Source organism: Saimiri boliviensis, chromosome 12 (assembly GCF_048565385.1).
Source record: "Saimiri boliviensis isolate mSaiBol1 chromosome 12, mSaiBol1.pri, whole genome shotgun sequence".
NCBI lineage: Eukaryota > Metazoa > Chordata > Mammalia > Primates > Cebidae > Saimiri > Saimiri boliviensis.
Window position 1 is genome coordinate 52626961 of NC_133460.1, and position 27973 is coordinate 52654933.

General features: G+C 39.9%; 2 protein-coding genes across 11 annotated transcripts in view; both read right to left on the reverse strand.

Moving 5' to 3' along the window:
* Positions 1–151: 151 nt before the first annotated feature.
* MSS51 (MSS51 mitochondrial translational activator) lies at positions 152–14693 on the reverse strand. Of its 3 annotated transcripts, none has more exons than XM_010350519.3 (7): positions 11073–14693; positions 4606–4850; positions 4155–4310; positions 3152–3276; positions 2359–2925; positions 1960–2053; positions 152–1631 (listed from the first exon to the last, which is right to left on the reverse strand). In XM_010350519.3, exons 2-7 carry the CDS (start codon positions 4824–4826, stop codon positions 1412–1414), a joined length of 1383 nt encoding a protein of 460 aa, XP_010348821.1. In that variant the 5' UTR covers positions 4827–4850; positions 11073–14693; the 3' UTR covers positions 152–1411. The 3 variants fall into 3 exon arrangements, with proteins under 3 accessions (XP_010348821.1, XP_074238509.1, XP_039334131.1); XM_074382408.1 differs by lacking the exon at positions 11073–14693 and adding an exon at positions 6680–8431; XM_039478197.2 differs by lacking the exon at positions 11073–14693 and having other exon boundaries at positions 4606–8431.
* A 101-nt stretch (positions 14694–14794) lies between these two features.
* Positions 14795–27973, reverse strand: part of PPP3CB (protein phosphatase 3 catalytic subunit beta) — a 64127-nt gene continuing 50948 nt past the window's right edge. For 2 of the 8 annotated variants that reach the window (XM_039478131.2, XM_074382407.1), the window contains exons 11-15: positions 27878–27904; positions 25693–25777; positions 22987–23084; positions 17893–17922; positions 14795–16410 (exon numbers count right to left, since the gene is read on the reverse strand). In XM_039478131.2, coding sequence (XP_039334065.1) covers positions 16232–16410; positions 17893–17922; positions 22987–23084; positions 25693–25777; positions 27878–27904 — 419 coding nt within the window. In that variant the 3' untranslated portion in view covers positions 14795–16231. The remainder of the gene's footprint in view (positions 16411–17892; positions 17923–22986; positions 23085–25692; positions 25778–27877; positions 27905–27973) is intronic. The other 6 variants (XM_039478132.2, XM_039478135.2, XM_039478134.2 and 3 more) reach the window with 6 other exon arrangements.

A 27973-nucleotide genomic window follows, 5' to 3' on the forward strand; every position in this document is an offset into this window, starting at 1 on the left:
AGATGACATGAGACGAATGTGTGACAGAGTGGCAGGCCCAAACAGAGAACTGATGCTAATTACTCTGTTGACAAGAGAGAAACTTCCAGTCTTGAGGTGTTGTGTGCAGATGAGTAATACTTGCCAGTGAATAGTAAATAAAACAGGTGACTTAAGAAGCCCCAAACTGAGTTTATTGGGTATAGAATGGGGGATAACAAATAACTCCAGTATATTCAGGTAAAGTCTGATAAAGCCTGGGATATCTAAAATACAATACCAGGGCTACTCTAGTGTCAGAAGTCACCAACCGAAAATAGGAAAATTAGATATTTCTCTCAAAAAAGCCAGGAAACAGGGCAGTGCACCAATGCTTATAATCTCATCCATGTTGCCAATGACTTCCCTGACTTGTCCATTCTTGTATCGCTTCAAGTCATCAACATATTTCCCTTTTTTAGCCCAAATTACTAGATGAGAAGGAAGTATTTTTCAGAATAAGGTGGTTCTCATTCTTTTCCTCAGTGCCATCTGGTTCCAGTCAAAAGGTAAACTTCCTCACAAAGGAAAGGGTTAGGAACTCTAAGCTCTGGAAAGACCAACATCCAGGCCTCTTCCCACCCACTAAATCTAATATCCTATCTCTAGAAGCTACTGTGGCTAAACCCTTAGAAACCAGTTACACTGGCCAGGCGCAGTAGCTCATGCCTGTAATCCCAGCCCTTTGGGAGGCCAAGGCAGACGGATCACCTGAGGTCAAAGGTTTGATATCAGCCTGGCCAGCGTGGCAAAACCCCATCTCTACTAAAAATACAAAAATTAGGCTGGGCGTGGAGGCACTTGGGGAGGCTGAGATGGGCAGATCATGAGGTCAGGAGATTGAGTCCGGCCTGGCCAACATGGTGAAACCCTGTCTCTATTAAAAATACAAAATTTAGCTGGGCATGGTGGCGCAGGCCTGTAATCTCAGCTATTTGAGAGGCTGAGGCAGGAAAATAGCTTCAACCAGGGAGTTGGATATTGCAGTGAGCTGAGATTGTGCCACTGCCCTCCAGCCTGGAGACAGAACGAGACTCCATCTCAAAAAAAAAAAAAAAAATTACAAAAATTAGCCAGGTGTGGTGGCATGCACCTGTAATCCCAGCTACTCAGGAGGCTAAGGCAGGAGAACCACTTGAACTTGGGAGGCACAGTTGCAGTGAGCCGAGATCATGCCACTGCACTCCAGCCTGAGCAACACAGCAAGACTCTGTCTCAAAAAAAGAAAGAAACCAGTTACATTATACAGGAACCCTCATTCAGCTTAGAATCTTTACCCACACAGTGAATGAGGTTTAGAATACAGTGTTTTTCAAAGTTGGAAAGAACCTGGCATTATCAGGGTAATTTTATCACAACCTCCCCATTTTCCAGATGTCCAGTCATAATCTATTTAAATCCCATCATCTACTTTCTCTTCTAATTGGCTATTACCCAGCTGACAGGAGCTTCCAAGAAACATGATATAGTAGGCACTGCAGTATACTGGCTGCTTGTTGGGGTTGGAATAGACCTGTTCAGGTTTGAGGGACATAAAAGGATTAGCCCCATAGGCAGTGATGTGTGTATCCAGTTCCACCAGAATCTGCAAAGAGGATACCAACTCCTGATGGCTGCAGAAGAGAGAGAAGAAAAATTACTCTACTGATTGTGACAGAGATAAAGGAAAAATTTGCTCATGAACCTGACATTTCTGTAATCACCAATCCCCTAAATTGTCTAAGGCTGGACTAGGCAAGGACTATCCTTCCCTCCTAAGTGTCTCACTAAATACTCAATTAACTAGCATAGGACTTTGTTCCAAGGGGATGAAAAAGCCATACGCGGAAAAGATGAACATCCTCACCAGAAAGTAGATAAGCAAGAGGAAGCAAAATGAGTTCATTAATATAAAGAGAGGTATAAGTGAGTAAAGTATCACAAATAGGAAGAGGTCAAAACCTGTAAACAGTAATCAATGCAGGAATCTTATAGTCACGAAGTAGCAGCAGGGTAGGCAGCCAAGCCTCCATCAATTCTGGGGAGGAATGGAAACCTGTGGGAAAAAAATGAAAATGGGAATAGGGAAAGACTGAAGCAGACTCTTAAGAGCAAGATATTTATTTGACTGTGACCACTCCACCCCTCACCTCGCTTATCCTCAATCATTATCATCATCATCATCATCCAAGTGAAAAATTAGGAACCCTAGTACATATGGCAAATGATCCAGAAAAGTTGTCAGCATATTGTATTTAATGAAATCAAATGAATGGGGTTCCAAAGACAGAAGACACAAGACTCAGGATGGAAAATTCTCAGGGGAGCCACCCAGTATTCCCATGAACCAATGACTCTTACCTGGATGGAAAGCCACTACCAAATCTGGATGGTTTGTCTGCCCGGTCTCTACCTGCTCCTCCCAGAAGTCATGGTAGAGGCCCCTATGGGCACTAAGGTGAATTGTGCCAGGTTCCAGGGGTGAAGTTGAGGTGCTCTGTGAAAAGCCAGCAGCCACGTCTACACCCACCATGACCACACGGAGTCCAAGGTGCCCAGGAAACATGTAGCCAAGCTCATCATAGTCTCCAGGGCGAGTAAGAAATGTCTCCACATGGGAAGCACCAATCACATGCACTGTGCTTCCCCCAATCCTCCTAACATCTATCCCCAAGGCCCTAAGTCCTAGGCCTAGAGTCAAGGGCCGTGACAGGACATCTGTCAGCAGCCGCTTCAAAGATCCCTGCAGGACATCTGGGTCTGGCCTTGGCCGTCCTACACTGGCCCATAAGGTGGTCACGGCAGGACTAACTAGCACAGCATCCAGTGTAGCATCTAAGTGTAACCCCTTCATAGAAAACCAGGAGTCCCAGTCCTGTACAGCTTCAGGTGGCCAATGCCAAGGTCCTGAGGGTAGGACAAAATCACCTGTAGGAAAGAAGGAAAGAAAAGGAACCTAATCTTTTCCTGGCTTCAAAATTTCCCCCTCACAAATGATCAATATTCCCTCCATGTTTACTCTGCCAACCTGTGAGCAGGGGTGCCCCATCCTTTGCCCCACTTCCTCATTTCATAACAATATGATTTCATGTCTTCCTTTAAATGCAACCAAATATGACCATTATGGCAGAGTTCCCTAACACCACCACTCCACCTGTGACCAGAAGCCACTCCATGAGACGGTCCACAGCCACAAGACGAAGCTCTTGACAAACCCTCCTGTGTGCAGGCCAGTCTGACCTCTGGCACTCTGGACCACAGTAATAGACATTTCTGCACCTGAGAGAATGAGTTGTAAATAGTTTTTATACTATAAATGTGATTGGGGTTATCAGGGGAAAAGAACTGATATTCCTGCACCTAGGATGGAAATGGCTAAGTAAGGTAGGGGGAGGAATGGCAGCTGATGCACCAATTTTGGGGACTACATTTGGCAGACGAGGCAGGAGGGATTGGCAATATAATTATTCTGCCAGACAGAGTGATACCTTACTCTCGATCTAGAACAAGTCACTTTTTATATCACTTTTAGAAAAAACACGAGTTTACAGCTGTCCTCTCATAACAGGTATGGTTCAACCCCCACATCCCCAAACAAATGTAGTCTTACTCCTTGAGTACTCAAGAGAGAGATAGAGAGGAATGTATTGTGGTTTTTTTGGTCTCACCTCCCGATAACACCAAAAATAAGCAGGATTAGCACACTGTTCTAATCTTTGCAGCCTGGATGACAAAAACTTAGGAATAAGCCTTAAGTTATTTTGAAAACTCTCAGATCTTTCCTTTTAGAATGAGGTCGTAATACAGGATCATTTCTTTTTCTCTTTTGAGACAGAGTCTCAATCTGTCATCCAGGCTGGAGTGCAAGGTGGAATCTCGGCTCACGGCAACCTCTGCCTCCTGGGTTCAAGTGATTCTCCTACCTCAGCCTCTTGAGTAGCTGAGACTAAAGGTGTGTGCCAACTGGTGTGGCTAATTTTTGTATTTTTAGTAGAGACAGGGTTTTGCCATGTTGGCCAAGCTGGTCTCGACTCCTGGCCTCATATGATTCGCCTGCCTCAGCCTCCCAAAGTGCTGGGATTACAGGCATAAGTCACCATGCCCGGCTATTAGAGGGTCATTTCTGAATGTCTCCCTATTAGCCCCCCACTAGTCACCTCTTACAGTGCCGGAGAACCGTGGAGTCTGAGAGGCCATTAGGGAGTGCTCTACAGTGAGCACAGAATCGAAATGTGTCCTCCATCTTCTGGAACATTTCTTGAGGACATCGAAATCCAAAGCCAGATACAGGGGTACCCCCATCTACCACCAACCTGCAGAGACAGCATGGAGAAGGAGTGGCAATGGGGAGAGGAATATCTCCAAAATCTCTCATGTCCCCCATCTTGTCTCCTACACGTTTCTATTTACACCTATGTCTCCCACTGCCATCATTTTCCACTTAAGTGAATATTTCTTCTTTTACAGTAATAGAGTAACTGGCAAAAGTCAGAATGAGAAAATCTCTCATTGCAAATACTCCATATTGCCCAAATTGTACTCCCTCTCCACCTTCTGAAATCACTTCTACTAGAAACAGTTTATCCTTCCACAGAACTGGTCACTTACTTGTATTCTTCATAGCTTTTCATGTTCAGCTTTTGAAGAATCAGCTGGGATAGGCCAGGAACATTATTATCCAAGGAGAAGAAGCCAAGTGTGTCAATGCTAGGGCCAGGTTTTAAGGGGGTCAGAGGCACAGGGGTCACAATTGTGGGTGAGGCCTTGATGCCAGGAGCCACTAATGAGGGAGGTTTCTTGTGCCTCCGTCGCTGGGACCGTGGAGCCATGGCCTGTCCAGTGATACCTGAAGACTATACACAGAACAGACATGGAATGGAATTTTACAAGCTGGATACATGTGAAGTGTTTTCATATGCTTGACCTTTCACTTCTCATTCCAGTCTCTCAGACCCAGGTTATCAGTAAAATTTATTCAGTATTTACTGGTTATGGATCACCATAGGCAGCTGTGAAAACAGGGAAGAAATAATTTTTTGTTGTTGTTGTTTTTTGAGTCAGAGTCTCACTCTGTTGCCCAGGTTGGAGTGCAGTGGTATGAAATTGGCTCACTTCGTCTCCCAGGTTCAAGTGATTCTCCTGCCTCAGCCTCCCAATTAGATGGAACTACGGGCATGTGTGACCATGCCCAGCTAATTTTTGTATTTTTTAGTAGAGATGGGGTTTCACCATGTTGGCCAGGATGGTCTCGAACTCCTGACCTCGTGATCTGCCTGCTTTGGCCTCCCAAAGTGCTGGGATTACAGGCTTGAGCTACTGTACCTGAATATAATTTATACATATTAAATCCTATACATAATATAAATATGCATGTAAATGCATAGAAAAAGATTTGGCAGGGCCCATAGAAAACTGGTAACAGTGATTAACTCCGAGTAGGGTAAGAAGGCAATTAGACAGGAACTGGGCTGATCGAAGGGGACTTTAGACTTAATCTGTAATATTTGACTTTTTTTTTTTGAGACGGAGTTTCACTCTTGTTACCCAGGCTGAAGTGCAATGGCGCAATCTCGGCTCACCGCAACCTCCGCCTCCTGGGTTGAAGCAATTCTCCTGCCTCAGCCTCCTGAGTAGCTGGGATTACAGGCATGTGCCACCATGCCCAGCTAATTTTTTGTATTTTTAGTAGAGACGGGGTTTCACCATGTTGACCAGGATGGTCTTGATCTCTCGACCTCGTGATCCAACCACCTTGGCCTCCCAAAGTGCTGGGATTACAGGCTTTAGCCACCGCGCCCGGCCGTTTTTTTTTTTTTTTTTTTTTTTTGAGATGGAGTTTCGCTCTTGTTACCCAGGCTGGCGTGCAATGGCACGATCTTGGCTCACTGCAACCTCCGCCTCCTGGGTTCAAACAATTCTCCTGCCTCAGCCTGCCGAGTAGGTGGGACTACAGGCGCGCACCACTGTGCTCGGCTAATTTTTTCTATGTTTAGTAAAGACGGGGTTTCACCATGTTGACCAGGATGGTCTTGATCTCTTGACCTCGTGATCCACTCGCCTCGGCCTCCCAAAGTGCTGGGATTATAGGCGTGAGCCACCGCGCCCGGCCAATATTTGACTTTTTTATAAGGAGAAGACATTATAATATTTTTAGTATATTTTAAAACTCAATTTAAAAGAGGAAAAAGCAATAAAAGTTTTAGTTGTCCAAAGTGACCATCCAATTGGAGAGTTAGCCAATTTAATCTAGTCAGAGAGATAAAACATTTATTTTGAAAGACCTATTATCACATTTATAAGCAATAAGCCAAGAAGTAAAACTAAAATGCAATATAAAATGTGCACTAAGAGTTATGTAGTTGAGCAAGTCAGAGAAAAAGTTTTGAGGTGGAAGTAAGCCTACACCCACCCACTATCTGGCTGTGACTCTGTGCTGTGCCCTGCTTCCCCGTCTCATCTTCTCCCATCTTCTTATGCCTTTCATAAGGGCTGAGTAAACAAAAAGGACCATATGGGAAAAATTAAAATATCCATTTGTTTAATATATATTTACTGATAAACAGATGAAATCATTTGCAAAACACTATATATAGAAGCAAATATTAAAAGTATATATCTCATCTAAATGTCTTGTATAGAGATTAGATGTAGTAGATAATACAAGGTACTCTATAAATCCTACCAGAAAAGTGCAACTAAAGCACTAATGGGAGATGAGAAGAAGAGAATATCTTCAGTAGGTGAGAATCTCTTCAGTGGTTGGGAATCTCTTCAGTAGCTTTCTTCACAAAGCAGGTAACAGTTGGAATAGACCTTGAAAGATGGGAATATTTGAATACTTGGAAATAAAGAAAAAAAGGAATTCTAAGCACAGAGGAGAGAATAAGCTCAGAAATATGGATAGAAACATTCTGCAAATTAATGAAATAGAATGATATGACTTTGAATGTTTAAAGAATAAAGACCTAAACTTAAGAAAGAACTAAAACTATAAAAGTCTATCGGGGAAATGTTCATGACAGGTTTGGCAATAATTTCTTGGCTATGGTATCAAAAGCATAGGCAACACCACCACCACCAAAATAGATAAAATTGGACAGCAAAATTAAAAACTTTCGTACATCAGAAGATGCTATCGAGAGTGAAATGACACCCCAAAGAATGGAAGAAAATATTTGCACACCATATATCTGATAAGGGGTTAGTAACCACAATATACAAAGAACTCCCACAAATCAAAAACAAAGAACAAACAAAAACATCACCAAACAACCCAACTAATTGGATAAAATATGTGAATAGACATTTTCCCAAAGGATATATGCAGATGGACAATAAACACAAGAAAATATGCTCAACAGTTATTAGGAAAATGCAAATTAGAATCACAGTGAATATTACTTCATACCTACCAGTATGGCTATTATAAAAAAAAAAAAAACAGAAAATAACAAGTGTCGATGAGGATATGGAGTAATTGGAACCCTTGTACACAGCAGATAAGAATGTAAAATGGTGTCATTACTAAAGAAAACAATATGGCAGTTCCCCCCAAAATTAACATATTACTATATAACCCTGCAATTTCATTCTTAGGTATATGCCCAAAATATTTAAAAACAGATACTCAAACAAATGCTTATATATGAATGTTCATAGCACCTCTATTCACAACAGCTAAAAGGTAGAAACAACCCAAAGGTCCATCAATGGATAAATGGATAAACAAATTGGGATATAAATATATATATGAAGATGTGTATTATTCAGCTATAAAAAGAAATAAAATACTAATACATGCTACAATGTAGATGAACTTCAATAACATGCTAAGTAAAGAAAGTCAGACACAAAAGGTTATATATATATATATATACATATATATATATATATGTATATATATATATACATATATATATAGTATGATGCCATTTCTATGAAATATACAGAATAGGTAAACCTAGAGACAGAAAGTAGATTGGTAGTTGCTAAGGGCTGGGTGGAAGGGAAAATGGACAGTAACTGCTTAATGGTGATGGGGTCTTCTTTTGGGGTGATAAAAATGTTTTGGAACAAGACAAAAATGGTGGTTACATAATACTGTGAATATACTAAATGCCATTTAATTGCTCACTTTAAAATTATTAATTTTGGCTGACCGCGGTGGCTCACGTCTATAATCCCAGCACTTTGGGAGGCCAAGATGGGTGGATCACAAGGTCAGGAGTTCAAGACCAGACCAGACTGGCCAACTGTCTCTACTAAAAAATACAAAAATTAGCTGAGCATGGAGGCTAATGCCTATAATCCCAGCTACTTGGGAGGCTGAGGGAGGAGAATTGCTTGAACTGGGACCCAGGAGGTGGAGGTTGCAGTGAGCCGAGATCGTGCCACTGCATTCCAGCCTGGGCTACAGAGCGAGACTCCATCTTAAAAAAAAAAAAAAAAAAAAAAATATATATATATATATATATATATATATATATAAATTTTATGTTATACGATTTTCACCTCAATTAAAAAAGAAAGGAAGGAAGGTATTCATAGAGATTGAGGGGCTAAAAAGTTATTAATCTCCAGATTAACTGCCTCCAGGTACAGAGAAATGGAGGAGGATTAAAAACACTGGCGGTGGTTGGTTTTACTGTGAATGAGATAACTTTTTATTTTTTTTGAAACAGAGTCTGTCACCCAGACTGGAGTGCAGTGGCATGATCTCAGCTCACTGCAACCTCCACCTCCCGGGTTCAAGCAATTCTCTTGCCTCAGCCTCCTTAGTAAGTAGGACTACAGGCACCTGCCAGAACACCTGGCTAACTTTTTGTATTTTTAGTAGAGATGAGGTTTCACTGTTAGCCAGGATGGTCTCGATCTCCTGACCTCATGATCTGCCTGCCTCAGCCTCCCAAAGTGCTAGGATTACAGGCGTGAGCCACTGCACCCGGTCGAATGAGGTAACTACTAAAGTTCAAACCAGGGATCATATTTTGTTACAAAAATGATCTGACATTTGATCCTTTTAGATCAGATCTGTTAGGAAACACCTCTTCTGATTTCAGAATCTTCATGCAGCTGAGATGTATGCAGGTAACAAAAAGAAGCAAAATACTCCCAGAATTATCCAGCTCATATCCATATCTTACAACACGACCCTCAAAAACCCATCCTCAGGTTAATGGAAGAACAAATTTGTATTTTCCTTTGTAATTTCTTTCTCCTCATCCTTATGTTACCATCCACCCTCCATATCTCCCCTCATTCCATGGGCGAATTAATGGATTGTTTAAGAGTCCACAGAACAGACAGCTAAGCTCATCTGTATATCATATCCTATATATTTCCTCCAATGAAGAAGAAATGGGACCTAATGGTATTAGATTATTTTAGGGTTTAAGGGTCACGTCCTTTTACTAAAAGAGTACATGGAATTCCCCTTCATACTTTAGGACCCCATTTCCAACAACTGACCTCATTCTGTCCTTCACTTTTAATCATGTCACATTCTCATTGCATTTTCAGAATCACTTGCCATTCCAGAAAATGCATTTATCCACTCTACTCACCTGCCTCAGGCAAGATATAACACTTGCTTAAATCTTGAAAGAATGGACTTTTTCTTCTTTTTAATAGGTGTGGAAGTAAAGTGTGATCTGAGACAACTCTAGGACCTTAAATCCCAGAATTTATGACAGATATCTCCCAGAAGTTAAAATACAAGCCTTTTTGCTGCAATGAAAGCAAGCCAATTAAGGTCAGAAAGGTACTGCTTTACTTATCTGCATTTCCCAGGAGAGGTCTTCCTCTAATGGAAGATTAGCTTTTGGCAATCTGGGTGTTGGCTGAATTGGTTAGAAATGAAAAGGATAACAGTTTGGGGAAGAGGAGTGGTGGTGGTAAAATCCCTAATGTCACAGTCTACTCTGTGTCTAGAGCACAATGTTCATGATACAAATGAGTTAGCAGAAAATAAGAAGGTGGGTGAGAAGCCAGGTCTTTGATCTACATCTATATACATCATCAAGCTCATGTTTGTTTGTATACTCCAGGCCCAGACACAGCTTTCCTGGCTCTAATTTTCTTGCAAAGAGCCCCAGGCTCCTCACTTTTGAAGAGTTATAAACTGAGGGAAACAAAGAAAAAAAAAAAACAGGTGACATAAGGAAGAAGTTGGAAATAACTGCAGTAAGCTCTTTTAACTTTCCAGAGTCCAGAATGTTCTCCACATAGAAAGCGAATCCCTTTCACTTTTTTCTGGCCATCCCCAATGACTTAGGCTCCAATTTATTCCCAGTACGAGGGAGAGAACACCAACACCAAGAACTGGAAAGGAGACATGAGCTTGATTGCCGAGAAAAACTTTCATCCTTCATCTCCAAATTACAAGCCAAAATATTAATCTATTCCTAGACCTAGGTTTCCATCTTTTTCCTTACCACCAAGAACCCCAATCTTCACCTAAACTACAGTCATCTTTTCACTATCTCCAGACAAGGAGTGCTCATCTAATTTTCATTAAGTCACCAAAAAATGCAAAACGTCAGCTGGGCATGGTGGCTCATGCCTGTAAGCCCAACACTTTGGGCTTACAGGCCAAGGCAGTTGGATCACCTGAGGTTGGGAGTTCAAGACTAGCCCGACCAACATGGAGAAACCCCTGTCTCTACTTAAAAATACAAAAAAAAAAAATTTAGCCAGGCATAGTGGTGCTTGACTGTAATCTCAGCTACTGGGCAAGCTGAGGCAGGAGAATTACTTGAACCCGGGAGGCCGAGGATGCAGTGAGCCGAGATCGCACGACTGCACTCCAGCCTAGGCAAGAAAAGTACAACTCTGCCGTCTCAAAAAAAGAAAAGCAAAATGTCTTTGGGGAGGTAGGGAGAAGGGAGAGTGAAACTGGTCATTGAAGATCCTTATAAGGGGGTAGGAAAAGAGAAGAGAAGAAATACATTAAGGACACTGTAATTGTTGCCACATTCAGCTGTTTAATCAGTGATTAACACTGCCTGAGGTGATAAATACTTTACTCAATTATAAACTAAGCAAGCAGACAGGTTGGGGGGGGGGGGGGAACTTACCCTGCTAAGTCCTCAGCTTCCTTCCTTCTCTCTTTCCTTCAAGTGAAGTGAATGCTTGACTTCTTCAGATCTAGGTTGTGACTTACTTGCAGCTGTCCCTTCATATCACTTTCCTTTGCAAACTGCTGAAATGCTGGGTGTCAATGATTAAGTGTGCCCTGCCAACCAGACAGACAAGGCTAAATTCTCCTAACGAGCAAAGAGGGATCTGTCCCCCTACCTAAGGGCTTTTCTCTTTCTAACCCTTCTTCTCTGCCGAGAGGGCTTAGGACTGTCAACACTCCCAAGTGTTGGCAAGTAAAGGCCAGGCAGGCAGACGAAAAATGAAACCTACTGCTTCTTGGACTTCTCTCACTCAAGGCAATACTTCTGTTCTCAGTTTACAGCTTCAGAAAGAAACCCTTTGGATTAGTGCAGAAGTCAGTATTTGATTGGAAATGGTAAGCACCTTTCCAACCAAGCAGGAGGAACCAAAGTATCAGGAGCCCTCTGGAGTTCTGTATGTTGATCAAGACACAGATGAGTTTCCCCCAAGCCCAGTGTCTTATGTTTTTGGTGAGACGGAGTCTTGCACTGTCACCCAGGCTGGAGTGCAGTGGCACGATCTCTGCTCACTGCAACCTCCGCCTCCGGGTTCAAGTGATTCTCTTGCCTCAGGAGATGTTTACAGAAGGAGGTAAGTGAGAGCTGGGGACAGATAGGTGGGATTATAGGTGCCTGGGTAGGTGGTATTATAGATGCCTGCCACCACGCCCAGCTAATTTTTTGTATTTTTAGTAGAGATGAGGTTTCACCATGTTGGCCAGGCTGGTCTTGAACTCCTGACTTCATGATCCACCCGCCTTGGCCCCCCAAAGCGCTGGTTACAGGCGTGACCCACCACGCCTGGCCCCAGTGTCCTTTTTTAGCATAACAAACACTATTCAAACAGAACTCAACAATGTCCAATCTAGGATTAAGTACACATATAATACCCAAGAAGGGAGAAAAGAAATGGCCATTTAATGGTACAGAATGAAATCACTACTAGGGAAAACATGCAGAATTAAATTGTAAAATTCACTTTCCCTGAAAGAAGGGTAAGGTAACTGACTCTCTGAATGAGAGTTATCAGGAGCACTCCACCTGTTTAAGAGAGGAATAAATGCTTCTGGGATATTAAACAAAACTAAAATATTGGTTAATGACTAAAAATACATACTATTTCTAGGAAAAGAAGATAGAAAAGAATCAGCTCAACCATCCTCTTATCCCTCCTTGTAATTACAGTTGATCCAGGAAATTCAATTCCACATTCCTATAGCTTCTTTCTACTTAGAGATAACCTACCTCTTATCCCTCCTTGTAATTACAGCTGATCCAGGAATTCAATTCCACATTCCTATAGCTTCTTTCTACTTAGAGATAACCTATCTGAAGTTGTTAGAGCAGTGGTCCTAAAAGACTGCAAGATCTGACTTTCTTACCCCCCAAATTTTTAATTTTTAAATAAAAAAGTTCTGACTTTCTGCTTATCTGTCCCCAGCTCTCACTTACCTGCTTCTGTAAACATCATCAAACTGGGGAACAGAATCACTTGCAATGAGGTCCCAGAATGTGGCAAACCAAATCCACACAGGAACCCCAAACTGTAAAAAGTACAAACTACAAGCAGGGAAGGTGGAAGAAAAGTGTTAAGGATTCAACAAAACATTGCATAATGTTATGTAGAATAGCAGTGGATAAAGAAAAACAGTTACAACAGCCAAAAACCCTAAATAAAATAGGGGTAATTCACTTGGAGCAAAAGTTTCAGGTCAACTTCAAATTTAATGGGCCTCAAAATTTAGCTGAGAACCTTAAATGTTTTAAGTTCTGTTAATAATGACTGAACTGCAGAAGGTACAAGACATCAGATTAACTTTTCTGACTCAGAAGTTGTCATTGAATATAAAGGAAGAATATAGAAAAAATTTGATGTTGAATACTTACATTTTACCATCACTATGACTTACTCTGGTAGACATTTAAAGTTACAATTTAAAAAAGTCTGAACTTGGCCAGGCACAGTGGCTCATACCTGTAATCCCAGCACTTTGGGAGGCCAAGGCGGGTGGATCATGAGGTCAGGAGATGGAGACTATCCTGGCCAACATGGTGAAACCCTGTCTCTACTAAAACTATAAAAATTAGTCCGGTGTGGTGGCAGGCGCCTGTAATCCCAGCTACTTGGGAGGCTAAGGCAGGATAATCGCTTCAACCTGGGAAGTGGAGGCTTCAGTGAGCCAAGACTGCGCCACTGCACTCTAGCCTGGGTGACAGAGTGAGACTCTGTCTCAAAGAAAAAAGAAGTCTGAACTTTTCACAATTTGTATTTATCATGAGTTGCATTTAAAAACTCTTAATAAAGGGTATGCTGTAAAATGAATTATGAAGAAAGACTAGAAAGAAGTTCCTATTTAACATGTAGGAAGTGGTCTGTGAGGCACTGTGTGATACTCTATCACTCTTCAGGTATATTGCTTTTCCTGAGTTTGGTTCCTTTCTCTTGTTTTCCTCTTAATTTTTACCATCGATCTATACTTTTTTCTTGCTGATAATACTTAATGCTCACCCATGATTCCCACAAACACTATATAATGCTAGTTACGCACCAAAGGCTAGGGAAGTTCCTGGCACCTGATATACTAAATGCTTATTTTATTTATTCATTTTTCTATTGGGTCTATTTTAGCCAGATAAACTCTTTACAGAATAGCTTTCATTAAACAACATCAACAGCAATCTTTAAGGTATGCAATGCATAATAACTTTAGAGCAAATTAATGGGCTGCATTGTAAGTTAATATTACGGCAAGTAGAAAGCTGTAATAATTAACAATTTGAGAAGTTCTGTTTGTTGCCTGCAATTAGGCAAGCCTGTGTGTGTGTGTGTGTGTGTGTGTGTGTGTGTGTGTGCGTGTGTGTATATACTTGCCTAATATATTTACATATATATGTATATGTGTCTGTATGTATATAGATAGATAGATAGATTTTTTTTTTTTTAAGGGATGGGGTCTTGCTCTGTCGCCCAGGCTGTAGTGCAGTGGCACAATCATAGCTCAATGCAGCCTATCACCATGAACTCCTGGGCTCAAGCGATACTCTTGAGCCTCCCAAAGTGTATGGATTATAGGCATGAGCCACTGTGCCCCACCTAAATTTTGACTTAATGTTTTATCATGTATTTCATTGTAATTATTGAGAACTATAATTCAAGTTATTATATGATTATATTATACAATTTTGAGCAATATCCTAATATCCCTCAATGTGCAAAATCCTATACTTATTTTGATTATGACAAAGGAAGGAAGGAATAGGATAGGAAAATGCAATTATCACTAATATTTTTTCTTATTGTTAGAACATCCAGTAAATTCAAATGCCACTGTGACAAAATTCTAGACAATAACATATTTTCTTTTAATTAAAACAAACAGTGATCTTAAATATTAGATTAAGAGGCCTAAAGTAGGGAAAGTCCTCTAATGCTCAGTTACTAATGTTCTTGTAAAACAAGTATATAGCAAGCATTTTTTTTAAAGGCAAAATTTATAAAGAATTTAGTTAATCAAATTACCATGAACTATCCATGAGATAATCTCAGGAGGATATCCCAGTTCTAGTAACAGGATTTTCTGATTTGGATCAAAAGGCCAAATCAGAGTGCATCTTCTAAATAAAACCCAACACAGAGATAGGAGCAGCGGCCCATGCATGGAATTTATTGTGTGCTACTGTTTATAAAATACTCGAATAGTCCTGCACATGCATAATATTTCCAACTTAGACAGGAGACCATACAGGGTGCACTTTCTGGCAAACAAAACAATAAATGGTTCCGCTGCCTGGAGCTCTGAGTTGTATTCCAGGGCATGAGGGAAGCAGGCCACCAAAGTAAAGGGAAATACCAAACTACAGTGGCAATCAATACAGGTCAGTAATTGTGAAAAATTAGCACATGGTTCCATTTAGTTTAACCAAGCAGTTCAGTTAACTATCAAAAGAAAAGTTTCAACATGCAGTCTTGACTTTTATGCTTCCACTAACATCTGAAAGATTGAACAGAACCATTGCTTCTAGGCTGCATTGCTTAATCAAAAACACTTCCAGAACATTTTAAAATTTCCTTTGCATTAAAACATAAAAATGATAGAAAGCCAGCAGCAAATCACCCTGGTGGCTATTTAAGCAACTTGAGTACTCACAATAAACTAAAATTTCTCATAACATCTAGGTAACCTATACATGTCGTACCTGTACATCATAGGTCTATATATTAAATATTTGCAAAATGAAAACATGCATACACAAAATACGTCAAGTTTTACAGACATGATTTGAATTAAAATTTACTTTGACAATGTACAAACTTCTTTCAAAGTACCTTAAATGAGTAATTCTGTAATTCTTCATAATTTTGAAATTTAGAGGTTTTCTTCTTAAATCTCTGGGGTGTAAATCTTAAAAGATATGGGCAAAAAAGATTCTAAATTAGTTTTTGGATTTGTGTTCAAGTAAAAGAGCCTGCCTAGAAATAGGATATGCACTCATAATTAAAAAATACCAAGACTATGTTACAGAATTAGCCACATTTAAGAACTATAGACCTGAGGTCAACATTTTGTATAAATGCCAACTGGGTTTCTCAGCATTTTGCTCACAATTCAAAATACAGCTAGTAACCTCAGAAATGTATTTTAAGACCATGCTAATTCATCCTTTAAAGACATTTCATGGAAAAAGAAAAGTCCACATTAGCTCTTATGATTGCATTTGAAGTCATGGTTGAAAAACAAAATCTAATTCTACTGAAGGGGAAAAGAAATCTGATTTGTAAACTTAAATGTGTGAACCACAAGCATAAATGGAGGTGTGGATGCCCTCCACTGGAAATTGCCCCAAGCCCCTTGCTCACTGCTCTCCACCTTGGCAGCGATGACCCAATCTTATCAGAAAGCACATGTCCCAGGGCCCTCAAGCCTCCATCCAGGAAGGAAGCTGGGGTCTCAGAAGCACAATGGTTTCTTCAGAGGGACTGTGACATTTACAGTCAGCTGGGCCGACCCCTCCAGCTCCTCGGGTGATCTGTCCATTTGGGGCCCGAGATGTGAGAGTCCCTGGGAAGTCGTGGGTCACTGGGCAGTATGGTTGCCCGTCCCGTGGTTCTCAGTGGCATGTGCGGTGTTCACAGAATTGAAACCATCTTGCTGTACAGCATCTTTCCGAGGTGGCATTCTCTCATTGATCCTATCCAAACCCTTTGCCTCTTCAAAACTGCAGATTCTATGTGGTGGAGAGAATCCTCGTATTGCTTAACAAAATGCAAATTTGATAAGTCAGTAATTGAAAAACATTTCTGAGATGTCAAAAACATAATTAATGATTTTTAAGAAGAAAGAAATTAGTAGCTGTAAGTAGCAACACTTAAATCTTACTTTAACTGAATCCTATCCTCATTTCAGTCTTCCCCTTAAAATGTGAAATGTTTAAATCTAACTATAAACACAATAGCTTCATAGATGACAAGTGTTAGCAAAGCCTTTCAAAAAAATTAAAATACAAAAAATTTTAACCCTTTCCTGCCCCCAAGATCAACCTCCAGGAAATGATCTAAGTCTGACTTCTACTATACCAATTATCGCCTTTATCAGTCCCTTAGATACCAGTGACTATCACAGTAAGGCAGCAACAAGAGGAGGGGTAAGTGAGGAGGCTAAACAAGGTTAATCCTCAACATACAAATCTGTACCAAGAGCTTGGGAGGAGAAAGAGGTAAAGAAAGGTTAAACCATAGTATAACAGAACTATCTTGGAGGTCAAGGTCAGCTCATCACCACCAATATAATATGAAAAAGGTGGGAAGTGCCTCCAAGAGTTAGATCTGTATATGGGTGACAGCAAAAAAGTATTTATAATCTCATATTTTAGGATATGCCTTAATTCATGGCCATACTGCACAATCTTTAGAAATTCAAAATAAATGGCAATTATCCAACTGTAAGGTTTATCATTCACTTCCTCTAAAATGATGCATCCTCCATTATTAAAATGTTCATGGGAAAGATTTTCAAACAACTAGCTGTAATCTGGTTGCTTAATATCTGCAATCCCTAGGACTTAGTGTGTGCATATGAACCAAACAAATGGCTGGGGCTGCAAACATTGAGGAATTTGAAATACCAAGCCAACACATGATATATATGAATACAATCTTATCCATAAACTGTAGCCCAAACTGCAGCCAAAAAAAAGAAAGAAAAAAAAGAAAACAATGGAAAAAGAAAAGCATTATAGAGACAGTTCCTGTAGTCTCAGGCAGGCACACTACTGAAAATGAGTAAAAGCAAACTCATACCTATAGCTAGAGGAGGTTTCACTTAAGGAAAAAAAATCTGAGTAGCATAGAATCATGCAAAATATGGAACAGATCTCTATTTGTAGGTCAGTTGGTAATTACCATTAAAACACGCAACTTTATACAGCTATACTATATAGCATAACATGCTATACTCTAAAGAAATCAGGAACATTACATTTTGATTGCATATTATACCGGAAAAAAGAAAAAGACTGTCACCATAGATATTAGCCCTTCTGATTTAAAAAAGAAAAATTAAAAAAACAACAACAACAAAAAAAAAAAACGGGCTACTGGACTACTAAATTTGATGAGTCAGTGAGTCTGATTCATCTTGGGCTGTGCAAGCTAGGAGTAAAACACACCCACAGGACATTCTCTGATGCCCACCCACACACCACAGATCTCTGCCCAGCACAAGGACTCTGATCATACCTTTTTCAGCCTCAATAGCCTCAACTGTGGCTGTACAGAAGTGAGCAGAGGCATGCAAAATGAATGAGAGAGATGAGAAGGGTCATATTGTACAGCAGAAAAGGCAATGATCACTTAAAATATCACAGTATCCCATACTACATCATCATTTATAATTTAACATAAATAGTACCCAAATTAGAGAGCCCCATCCCAATCCCCAATTCCTGACACAGCACAGTTTACACACAGCACTATGACAACATCACTCAGAGAACAGAACACATAAACCTACTGTAAACACAGACACCTCAGCACCCATGCAAATGCACTCCAGTATTAATTACCCATCTTGAATCAGTAATTTGATGGCTTTAGAATTTTCCATTATGTTTATTATATCACATCCATCACAAATCTCAGGAAAATGCTCTAGGGTAAAATTATAATAGAATTGTAGCAGAAAAGCAAACAGAAAAGTCTTTTCTTTCATGTCAGTGAGAACAACCCTCACTACCAGTTGGTTCTCTAAGACGTAAACTAGAAGGGGTCAGCAATGCTTTACTTGCCACTTCTATTTAAAAGGCAAAACATAAGCCACAAGAGCTGATATGACTACAGTGAAATTTAAGGGTAGTAAACTTGGCGAATTAATCTAAGTAGAACAGTTTTGTGGCTCTGTTCTTTGTGGGGGACCTGAAAGGATTCCTCCTGTCTACCAGGAATTTCCTTTCTATTCTAGTACTGATGTTGCAAATGCCTACAGATATTAACATCTATAGCCTTAAAAAACTCCATTTATCCTCAATCAGTTTGTCACAAACTCAAATTTGACTCAGGAAAAGCCTACTAAGCATCTTTCTTACTCGTCTACCAATTAAAAAGACGTTAAGGAACGGAAGTGAGGTCTTACAGGCATAAATTCTGATTATTTTGTGATATAGACACATAGGTCATATTATAAATAAGACCTATTTCTTGGTATAGTGTGTCACTGGTCCATTTCAAGAATTTCAACATACTTAGTCAAACATTTTGTAGTCAAAGATTCTTTTATTTGCTCATTTCTGGGTTTGAACTGTATAAACTCACACTGAGGACCAGGACCTAAGATAGCAGAGAACAATACTGGCTTACAGTATTGTCCATTCCCCCTATTACTCAGAATATTTGTAACAATAATGCCCTTGTCTCTTCTACTTTGCTTCTTCTGCAATAAGGCCAGTTAGAATAATTATTCCCAAAATGATCTTTTAGCAATTAACAGGATTTAGAAATAATTTTAACCGAATAAATTAATGTAAGAGAAACTGATTAATCTAAGGAATTAAAGTGTACTAAGTTAGAAAACGGTGATCTTAGCTAAACAGTAAAGTGAATTGGGGACCCAAAAGGAAAAGGACGAACACTGAATAAGAGTTAATTTTCCTTGACTGTTAAATTATATTACAAATCGGGCAGGACTTGTAGGATCATGCCTATAATTCCAGCACTCTAGACTGCTGAAGTGGAAGGATGGCTTAAGCTTTTGAGCTCAGCCTGGGCAACACATAGAGATACCTCATCTCCCCTACAGAAATTTTAAAAATTAGCTGAGCATGGTGGCATACACTTGTAGTCCCAGCTACGCGGGAAGCTGAAGCAGGAAGATGGCTTAAGCCCAGATCTGCTAATTGCAAAACTCTATCTAAAAGGCACTATTTCTCTACTGTTTTCAGTTATACAGGGCATCTTCACATGGCCTTAGTAAGTTTGAGCACAATGCTATCTCAAACTGTGTTCCTCAGTACTACATATGATAAATGACTGAGGAATTTGGTATTACTAAAATAGAATTGGCCACATATATTTCCCATATAGATCCTGGTGAAGGTGGCATTACAACGCTAGCTCCCAATCAACTTTCCGAGAAAGAAACATACATAAAATAAATATGAAAAGAAAATCCGACTCCAATAGAGTTGTGCAGTTTGTAAAAACACTCAAGAAACATCATGTAAATTAACTTTTAAAGTTCTTGAAAAGACAATTTTTATTTTCTGATAATTAGGCATGAGGTCTTAGATATAAAATTTTTTTCCTTTTTCAATGCCTCTCAGTTATACGTACTAATATTAGGAAACTTAACTACTAAAATTTTAAATGTAGGTTAACTTTTTAAAAAATAATCACAAAGATGTAGCTTTTGTATGACTTTTGTTATTTGTTTCAAAGTGGATTTATCTTATGCTAGGAAAATAATTTCAACCAAATGCCCAAACCACACTATCAAGAGCTAGCAAAACTAGAAGCTATCTAGTTTAAGGGTCCCAAATTAGACCCCTTAAACTCAACTCTTTCCAGTAATTTAGTCCATGCTGGGAACAGAGAGTCCCCCCAGCAAAGCTGCTGTCTTTCAAATCTCCCCAGCAATTGAGGGTGGTTTCAAAGCTGAAGGAACGAGAGTCAAGCTGTGTGCAAATTAAGAACAAATAGAAATGCTGAGCTGTCAACAAAGCATGTAATTAGCAGGTGCTAATTGTGAAATCTGAAAGCAAGGTTTGCTGTGGATACAATATAAAAGTAATGTTATATCCAAGGATAATTGAGAGATGACTATAGTGTAGATTTATTTAAGTATGATACCCTTTTGGTTTTATTTTTGTTTTCTGAACAAAGAAGAGTATTTTTGAAGCTATTGAAGTTCATCCTTTTCTATTAACATTTTTACCAGTTTTATTGAATGTTTAAGATCTTGTTTTAATATATATTCATGAAATTATTTTTAGTTCATTCTTCTAATGTTTACAATATAGTAAGAAAAATGGAAGGCAAGGAATGTGAAGCAAATCAAAGCAGGTTTTTTTTTTAAAAAAAAATCAGGCCGGGCGCGGTGGCTCAAGCCTGTAATCCCAGCACTTTGGGAGGCCGAGGCGGGTGGATCACGAGGTCGAGAGATCGAGACCATCCTGGTCAACATGGTGAAACCCCGTCTCTACTAAAAGTGCAAAAAATTAGCTGGGCGTGGTGGCGCGTGCCTGTAATCCCAGCTACTCAGGAGGCTGAGGCAGGAGAATTGCCTGAACCCAGGAGGCGGAGGTTGCGGTGAGCCGAGATCGCGCCATTGCACTCCAGCCTGGGTAACAAGGGCGAAACTCCATCTCAAAAAAAAAAAAAAAAAAAAAAAATCAAAAAAAGAAACCTCATTCAGAATGAAAATTTTTAACTATAATTTCAAAACACAGTGTACTTTTCAGATATACCAGTGTTGGTAATGGACAATACAATGACATTTAAAATAGAACATGAATAGGCTACAAGTAAAAATTGTTTACAAGAAATTTTTTTTTTATTAAAAAGCAATCATTGGCCAGGCATACTGGCTCAAGCCTATAATCCCAGCACTTTGGGAGGCTGAGTGCAGAAGATTGCTTGAGACCAGCCTGGGCAGTACAGGGAAACCTAATCTCTACAAAAAATAAAAAAAAAATTAGCCCGGTGTGGTGGCATGAGCCTATGGTCTCAGCTATGCCGGAGGCTGAAATGGAGGTCTGCTTGAGCCCAGGAGGTTGAGGCTGCATTGCACTCCAGCCTGGGTGACATAGCGAGACCAGACCTGTCTCTCTCTCTTTCTATCTCTCTGTCTCTCACACACACATGTACACACACACAAAAACAAAAAAAAAAAAAAAAAAAAGGAAAAGAGAGAGAGTGAGAGAGAGAATGAGAGAGAAAGAGACAAGAAAAAGAGAAAGAAAGAACAAACGAACAAAAAAGAAAGAAGAAAAGAAGGCACTTATTATGGAACTGAATGAGATAAAATTGTGAAGTCAAATTTAAATTCATTCAATTAAAATTGCCTATTTTTTTTCTCTAAAAAAGTCACTAATTACAACACCAAAAAGAAACTTAACTATGACTAAGGAAAACATCAGATCTGTTGCTGTCTATTTTACTAGACAATGACCCTTAGAGGGCTGTAAAAAGTGACTACAAGAAATGCAGGCTTTTCCACATCGTATTTTTTGCTTTCTAACCACAGGGAAAGAAATCTAGACTGAATTACTATGTATGGTCACTAATATTCACATCATTCTCTTCTATTTAATCTGTAATGGGCTTTAAAAAAGTTAACCCAGTATTTACACAAATATTTACACCAAAAAAAGTTTTAAGTATAAAATATTCAACGAGCCAGATTACAGAAATGCTTTATATATAATTCTTTTTATTTTCATGCAAAATAAAGGCACACTTAATAACACCCTTTTAATTTTGACTTACAGGATTTAAATTCAACCCCTTATAACAATGAGTTAATATCTAATGTTACATTCATGTTCAGAATGCACAAAGTGCAGCAACAAATGCAGCAAACCTCAAAACAAGGTGCTACAAAGCTGCTTCTACATTGAAAGACAGACAAGTGTCTGATGGAGTAATTTAATTGAACATACTTTTACAGACATACAGCTAACCTAAAGAAAGACAGACAGATTTAGGAAAGCAGCTACATCTGCAGAGGAAGGAAACAGCGTGTTACAGACAGTTAATTATACATAGAACATTTGACAAACACCACAGAAAACAAACTTTGGCATCATTTACCAGGGTACAAAACCTTGCACAAATATTTTGGCAACTGAAGTGCATAAGTAATGTTCTGGGGCCCAAGCAGGTAGTTAACTCTAAATTAAGTAGTTTTAAATATAAGCATAGTCTAATACAATGACATAAATTTTAAAAATTAAAAATAAGAAACTTGGAATTACATTTCCATTTTAGTAATAGGAATGATTCATATCCTGAAATTGGGGCTTTTAAAAGAAAAGGGTGAGTTAGACAAATGAATAAATATTTCAGACATTATGATATGAGCTGCTCCCATATCACTGCATGAAAAGCTGAGGAACTGATCATTATTTTCAATCGAAAGGAATGCCCATTCTATCAATTTTCTGCCCTGATCAAGTATTAATCAGACACTAGCTAATATAGTACCCTGTCTATGTCAGCTGCTGAGACAGGAACTAAAAAACAGAAGGAATTCCCTGCATGCATTATGTGCACTGTTAGCAAAAGAGTGAGGTGTGCCCCAGTCCATCTGAGGCACAGCAAGTTGCATAACATCATTACCACTTTGCAGGGTCTGCCGTCCTCCAGCTAACACTCCACTAGGCAACATCCCTGTGGGAGTCAGGCCCTTGAGTGTCAGCACACTTTCACTCTCCTCCCTATAGCAGAGAGATACAACAAATATTAGATACTTCCAACAAGTACTTAATTTAAAAGAAGACATAGGGTCTAGATGTAGGCCATATATAAAATTTATAACATTCTTGTTATTACCATATTTTCCTCAATCTCAAGACATTTATTTTTCTATATTTTAAGTGTTTCAGATATGAGGGTGTGCCTTACAATTGAGGCATATATTATTTTTCCTGAAACACTTTATTAAATATGTGATAAGATTAATCAAGGGGCATCATACTATTGAGAAAATACGGTATTTCATTGCACTGAAGTTCCAATGTCTGATATAATCAGTTTTGAAAACTCAATTTTTGCCGGGCGTGGTGGCTCAAGCCTGTAATCCCAGCACTTTGGGAGGCCGAGGCGGGTGGATCACGAGGTCAAGAGATCGAGACCATCCTGGTCAACATGGTGAAACCCCGTCTCTACTAAAAATATAAAAAATTAGCTGGGCATGGTGGCGTGTGCCTGTAATCCCAGCTTCTAAGGAGGCTGAGGCAGGAGAATTGCCTGAACCCAGGAGATGGAGGTTGCAGTGAGCCGAGATCGCGCCATTGCACTGCAGCCTGGGTAAGAAGAGTGAAACTCCATCTCAAAAAAAAAAAAAAAAAAAAAAAAAAAGGGGCCGGGCGCGGTGGCTCAAGCCTGTAATCCCAGCACTTTGGGAGGCCGAGGCGGGTGGATTGCGAGGTCAAGAGATCGAGACCATCCTGGTCAACCTGGTGAAACCCTGTCTCTACTAAAAATACAAAAAATTAGCTGGGCATGGTGGCACGTGCCTGTAATCCCAGCTACTCAGGAGGCTGAGGCAGGAGAATTGCCTGAACCCAGGAGGCAGAGGTTGCGGTGAGCCGAGATCGCGCCATTGCACTCCAGTATGGGTAACAAGAGCGAAACTCCATCTCAAAAAAAAAAAAAAAAAAAAAAGGAAAACCCAATTTTTTTTTTTTTTTGAGACAGAGTTTCGCTCTTGTTACCCAGGCTGGAGTGCAATGGCACGATCTCGGCTCACCGCAACCTCCACCTCCTGGGTTCAGGCAATTCTCCTGCCTCAGCCTCCTGAGTAGCTGGGATTACAGGCACGTGCCACCATGCCCAGCTAATGTTTTTTTGTATTTTTAGTAGAGACGGGGTTTCACCATGTTGACCAGGATGGTCTCGATCTCTCGACCTCGTGATCCACCCGCCTCGGCCTCCCAAAGTGCTGGGATTACAGGCTTGAGCCACCGCACCCGGCCCGAAAATCCAATTTTTAAAGACTGACCTATTCATTTGTACCCTTAAACCTGGTCTTCCTGAATTAACCCCAGGGAAGGCAATTTATGGCTCCAGCACAAGGGACTTCCTACATGGATGAACAAGTTCATCAGGAATACTCCCCTTCTTCCTATCCTGCTCCAACTTTCAAGGTGTAAATTTAGTTTTATCACTAAAAAATGAGATACCAAAGATGATCAATAACAATCACCAGAGTGAAAAATCTTATCTTCAAAGGGACTTGTGTTCCCATCTTCAATAAACAAATACATAATTAACTTTTTTCTTTTTGAGACAAGACCTCACTCCATCACCCAGGCTGGAGGGCAGTGCCGCCACCATAGCTCACTGCTGACAACTTCCTGGGCTCAGGTGATCCTCCCATCTCAGCTTCCCAAACAGCTGGAACCACAGGTGCACGCCACCAGGCCCAGCTAATTTTGTATGCTTTTTTGTAGAGGTGGGGTTTCGCCATGTTTCCTAGCCTGGTCTCGAACTCTTGAGCTCAAACATCTGCCCACCTCGGCCTCCTAAGGTGCTGCTGGGACTACAGGCATGAGCCATGGCGCCTGGCCTAAGGGCCTAAGTAACTTCTTTACAGGAAGAATGATACCATGTTGCCTTTTTTTTTTTTGGAGACAGAGCGTTGCTCTGTCGCCCAGGTTGGAGTGCAGGGGTGTAATCTTGGCCCACCGCAACCTCTGCCTCCCTGGTTCAAGCAATTCTCGTGCCTCGACCTCCTGGGTAGCTGGGACTACAGGTGTGTGCCATCACGCTGGCTAATTTTTGTATTTTTAGTAGAGACAGGGTTTCATCACCTTGGCCAGGGTGGTCTCAAACTCCTGACCTCAGGTGATCTGCCTGCCTTGGCATCCCAAAGTGCTGAGATTACAGGTGTGTATCACCACACCTGGCCCCATGTTGCTTTTTTTTTTTTTTTTTTTTTTTTGAGATGGAGTTTCACTCTTGTTACCCAGGCTGGAGTGCAATGGCATGATCTCGGCTCATCGCAACCTCCGCCTCCTGGGTTCAGGCAATTCTCCTGCCTCAGCCTCCTGAGTAGCTGGGATTACAGGCACGCGCCACCATGCCCAGCTAATTTTTTGTATTTTTAGTAGAGACGGGGTTTCACCATGTTGACCAGGATGGTCTCGATCTCTTGACCTCGTGATCCACCCACCTCGGCCTCCCAAAGTGCTGGGATTACAGGCTTGAGCCACCGCGCCCGGCCGCATGTTGCTTTTAGACGTCAAGCAGAACAATGCTTGTAACAAGGTACAATAAATATTAATTTCTGCAAAACAAATAATCAAGAAAATATATCATTACCTGAGAACAGAGAAGACTCTTGCCATCTTGCCAATTGCTCGAATTTTGTTTCTTATGATTTCTTTTCGGGCTGCAGCTGAACCTACTTTCAATGGAATAAATAGAGAGAAAGGCTCAAGTTTAGGGTATGCATGCTTACAATATTCTGTTAGCTTGTTCCACACTCATCTAAACCAAATACTGAGTCCCTGCCACCAGCTTGCATGGAGGGTACTAGATGGACTCATGCTAAAAAATTTCTTGCTTTCTCAATGTTTAGCTCAGCATTGGTCTAGTACTGGGGTCTGATACATGTAGAAATAAAAAGTAATCCACAAACTTTATGATTTTACTCTACTGGCTAATCAGTAAAACAGCAATGGGGGAAAAAAAACCACAAACCGCCCCCCGCAAAAAAACATGAGCCCAACTTGCATTACAAACCAGAGGGCAAAAACTGATAATAATCCTATAGTCTCTGTTTAACTTTCATGAGAACCTATGGCATGCAGACTAACAGACAGGAATTTGTTAACAGTCCTGTAGTCTTATTTAACTACCACAATTTGACATGCAGGCTGACAATATCCCATCAGACTATGACAGAATAAGCTTTTTGCTTTGAGTTGGCTTAAAACTAATGGCATGAAGGAGCTACTGTGCAGGTAATCCTGAACTAAGGGCCATACCAGCAGTCAACAATGCACATCTTAACCTAATGTACCAGGTGTGTCCCTAAGGTAATGCAAATATATGCAATCTTTTACATCTCTAGGTAAGTATGACATAAGCAATGAGAAAAACATGGCTAAAGGATCACTACTACTTCATCTCTAAAGGGTTAGCTATGCTATGATTGATGCAGAAGAAAATACACCACAATAACTAAATCCCTGGCTGGAATGACTCAAAGGTTTTATCTTCCGTCCCTTGGCCTCCAGAAAGAACATCATCAATCTCAGTCCTGTTATCTCACATATAGCAACTAGAATCACTCTGGACCCAAAAGTGTGGTTTCTCAGAGCTGTGTTTCAACATAATGAAAACACATATGGAAGTACCATGGTTGAGGAGAAGGTTAAGGAAAGGCTAAAGACACTAGTTCAAAAGGGGCCTTAGGTATACAGAGGTCTGAACAACTCTAAGTCTTTTTGGGAGAGAACATCTCATTTAAAATTCAAGCAGTCCACAATTACATATAATTAAAAACTAAGATAATGACTGGACCTGACTGCAAGAAAAGAGAAAAAGAAACCCAACTTCAAAGATAGAAACAAAAGACATATTTTAGGGGGGAAAAAATCGGCTCAATGATATGTTTATGATCTTCTAAAGGGTAAATACTATGAGCATTGAAGCTACAGCTTTTACAAGTCCAAAACTGGGTGGGTACCTGGGTACCACAGCACTCTAAACAGGTATTTTTAAAATACAAAACAACAACAACAACAACAAAAAAACCTAAAAATCTAAGAATCATAGAATATTAGAATTTGAAGAAACATTGGAGATACTATAAAGTGCAATCTCCTCATTTTATAGACAAAGAAACTGAGTTTATTAAGTGACTTGTCCAAGGATAGAAGGTAAGCCTGATTCTCTTCTAATCAATTATTATAAACATTTTGTTTTAAAATTGACAGAATTTTTAAGGAGCTAGACTGGGGATAAGCAGTAAGGGGTTGGGGAGGATGGCTCTAATGAGGTACATTCATATTTTCAGTCTTAATTTCTATATCTGTTAAACCAAATGACATGTAAACTATACTGATATCAAATGAAAAATTCACAGGAATATAAAAACACTGTACAAATCAGGATTTTAAATCAGTCTACAAACACATCATGCATCATATTAAAGTAAATGTCCACAGTAACATTTCTTTGGGAAATAATACAGACAATCAAACAACCCTAATCATGCAGGGAAAAGTACAAAACATTACAAATAAGCAAAAGAATGAAATTTTAAAACAAGAGGAATGAAAAGGAGGGAAAAATATTTCCATGCACAGAAAGACAGATATCTTGGAATATGACTTCTAAAAATACCAAATACTAACTCAGATAAAACTTAACCTAAATTTGAACAAGGCCCAAGAGGACTCCGCATAAACATTACTTAATGAATGTGCTAACTTACATGGACATGAGGATAACTTATGAAGTCATATTTCAAAACAATGTTACTCTGTCTGGTCTGTACCTTTTTTATTGCCATATATGAGCCGTTCTTCAGATGGAGAGTCCAGAAAAAAGGAAGTGAATGATGGAGAAAAGGTGGTTGAGACAAATAAAAAGA

Coding starts and splice junctions, on each gene's coding strand:
- MSS51 (XM_010350519.3), bottom strand. CDS start 4,826: ATGGCTCCACGGTCCCAGCGACGGAGGCACAAGAAACCTCCCTCATTA. Junction 4,311..4,605: donor AAAAGCTATGAAGAATACAA/GTAAGTGACCAG, acceptor CTGTCTCTGCAG/GTTGGTGGTAGATGGGGGTA. Junction 3,277..4,154: donor GTTCTCCGGCACTGTAAGAG/GTGACTAGTGGG, acceptor TCATTCTCTCAG/GTGCAGAAATGTCTATTACT.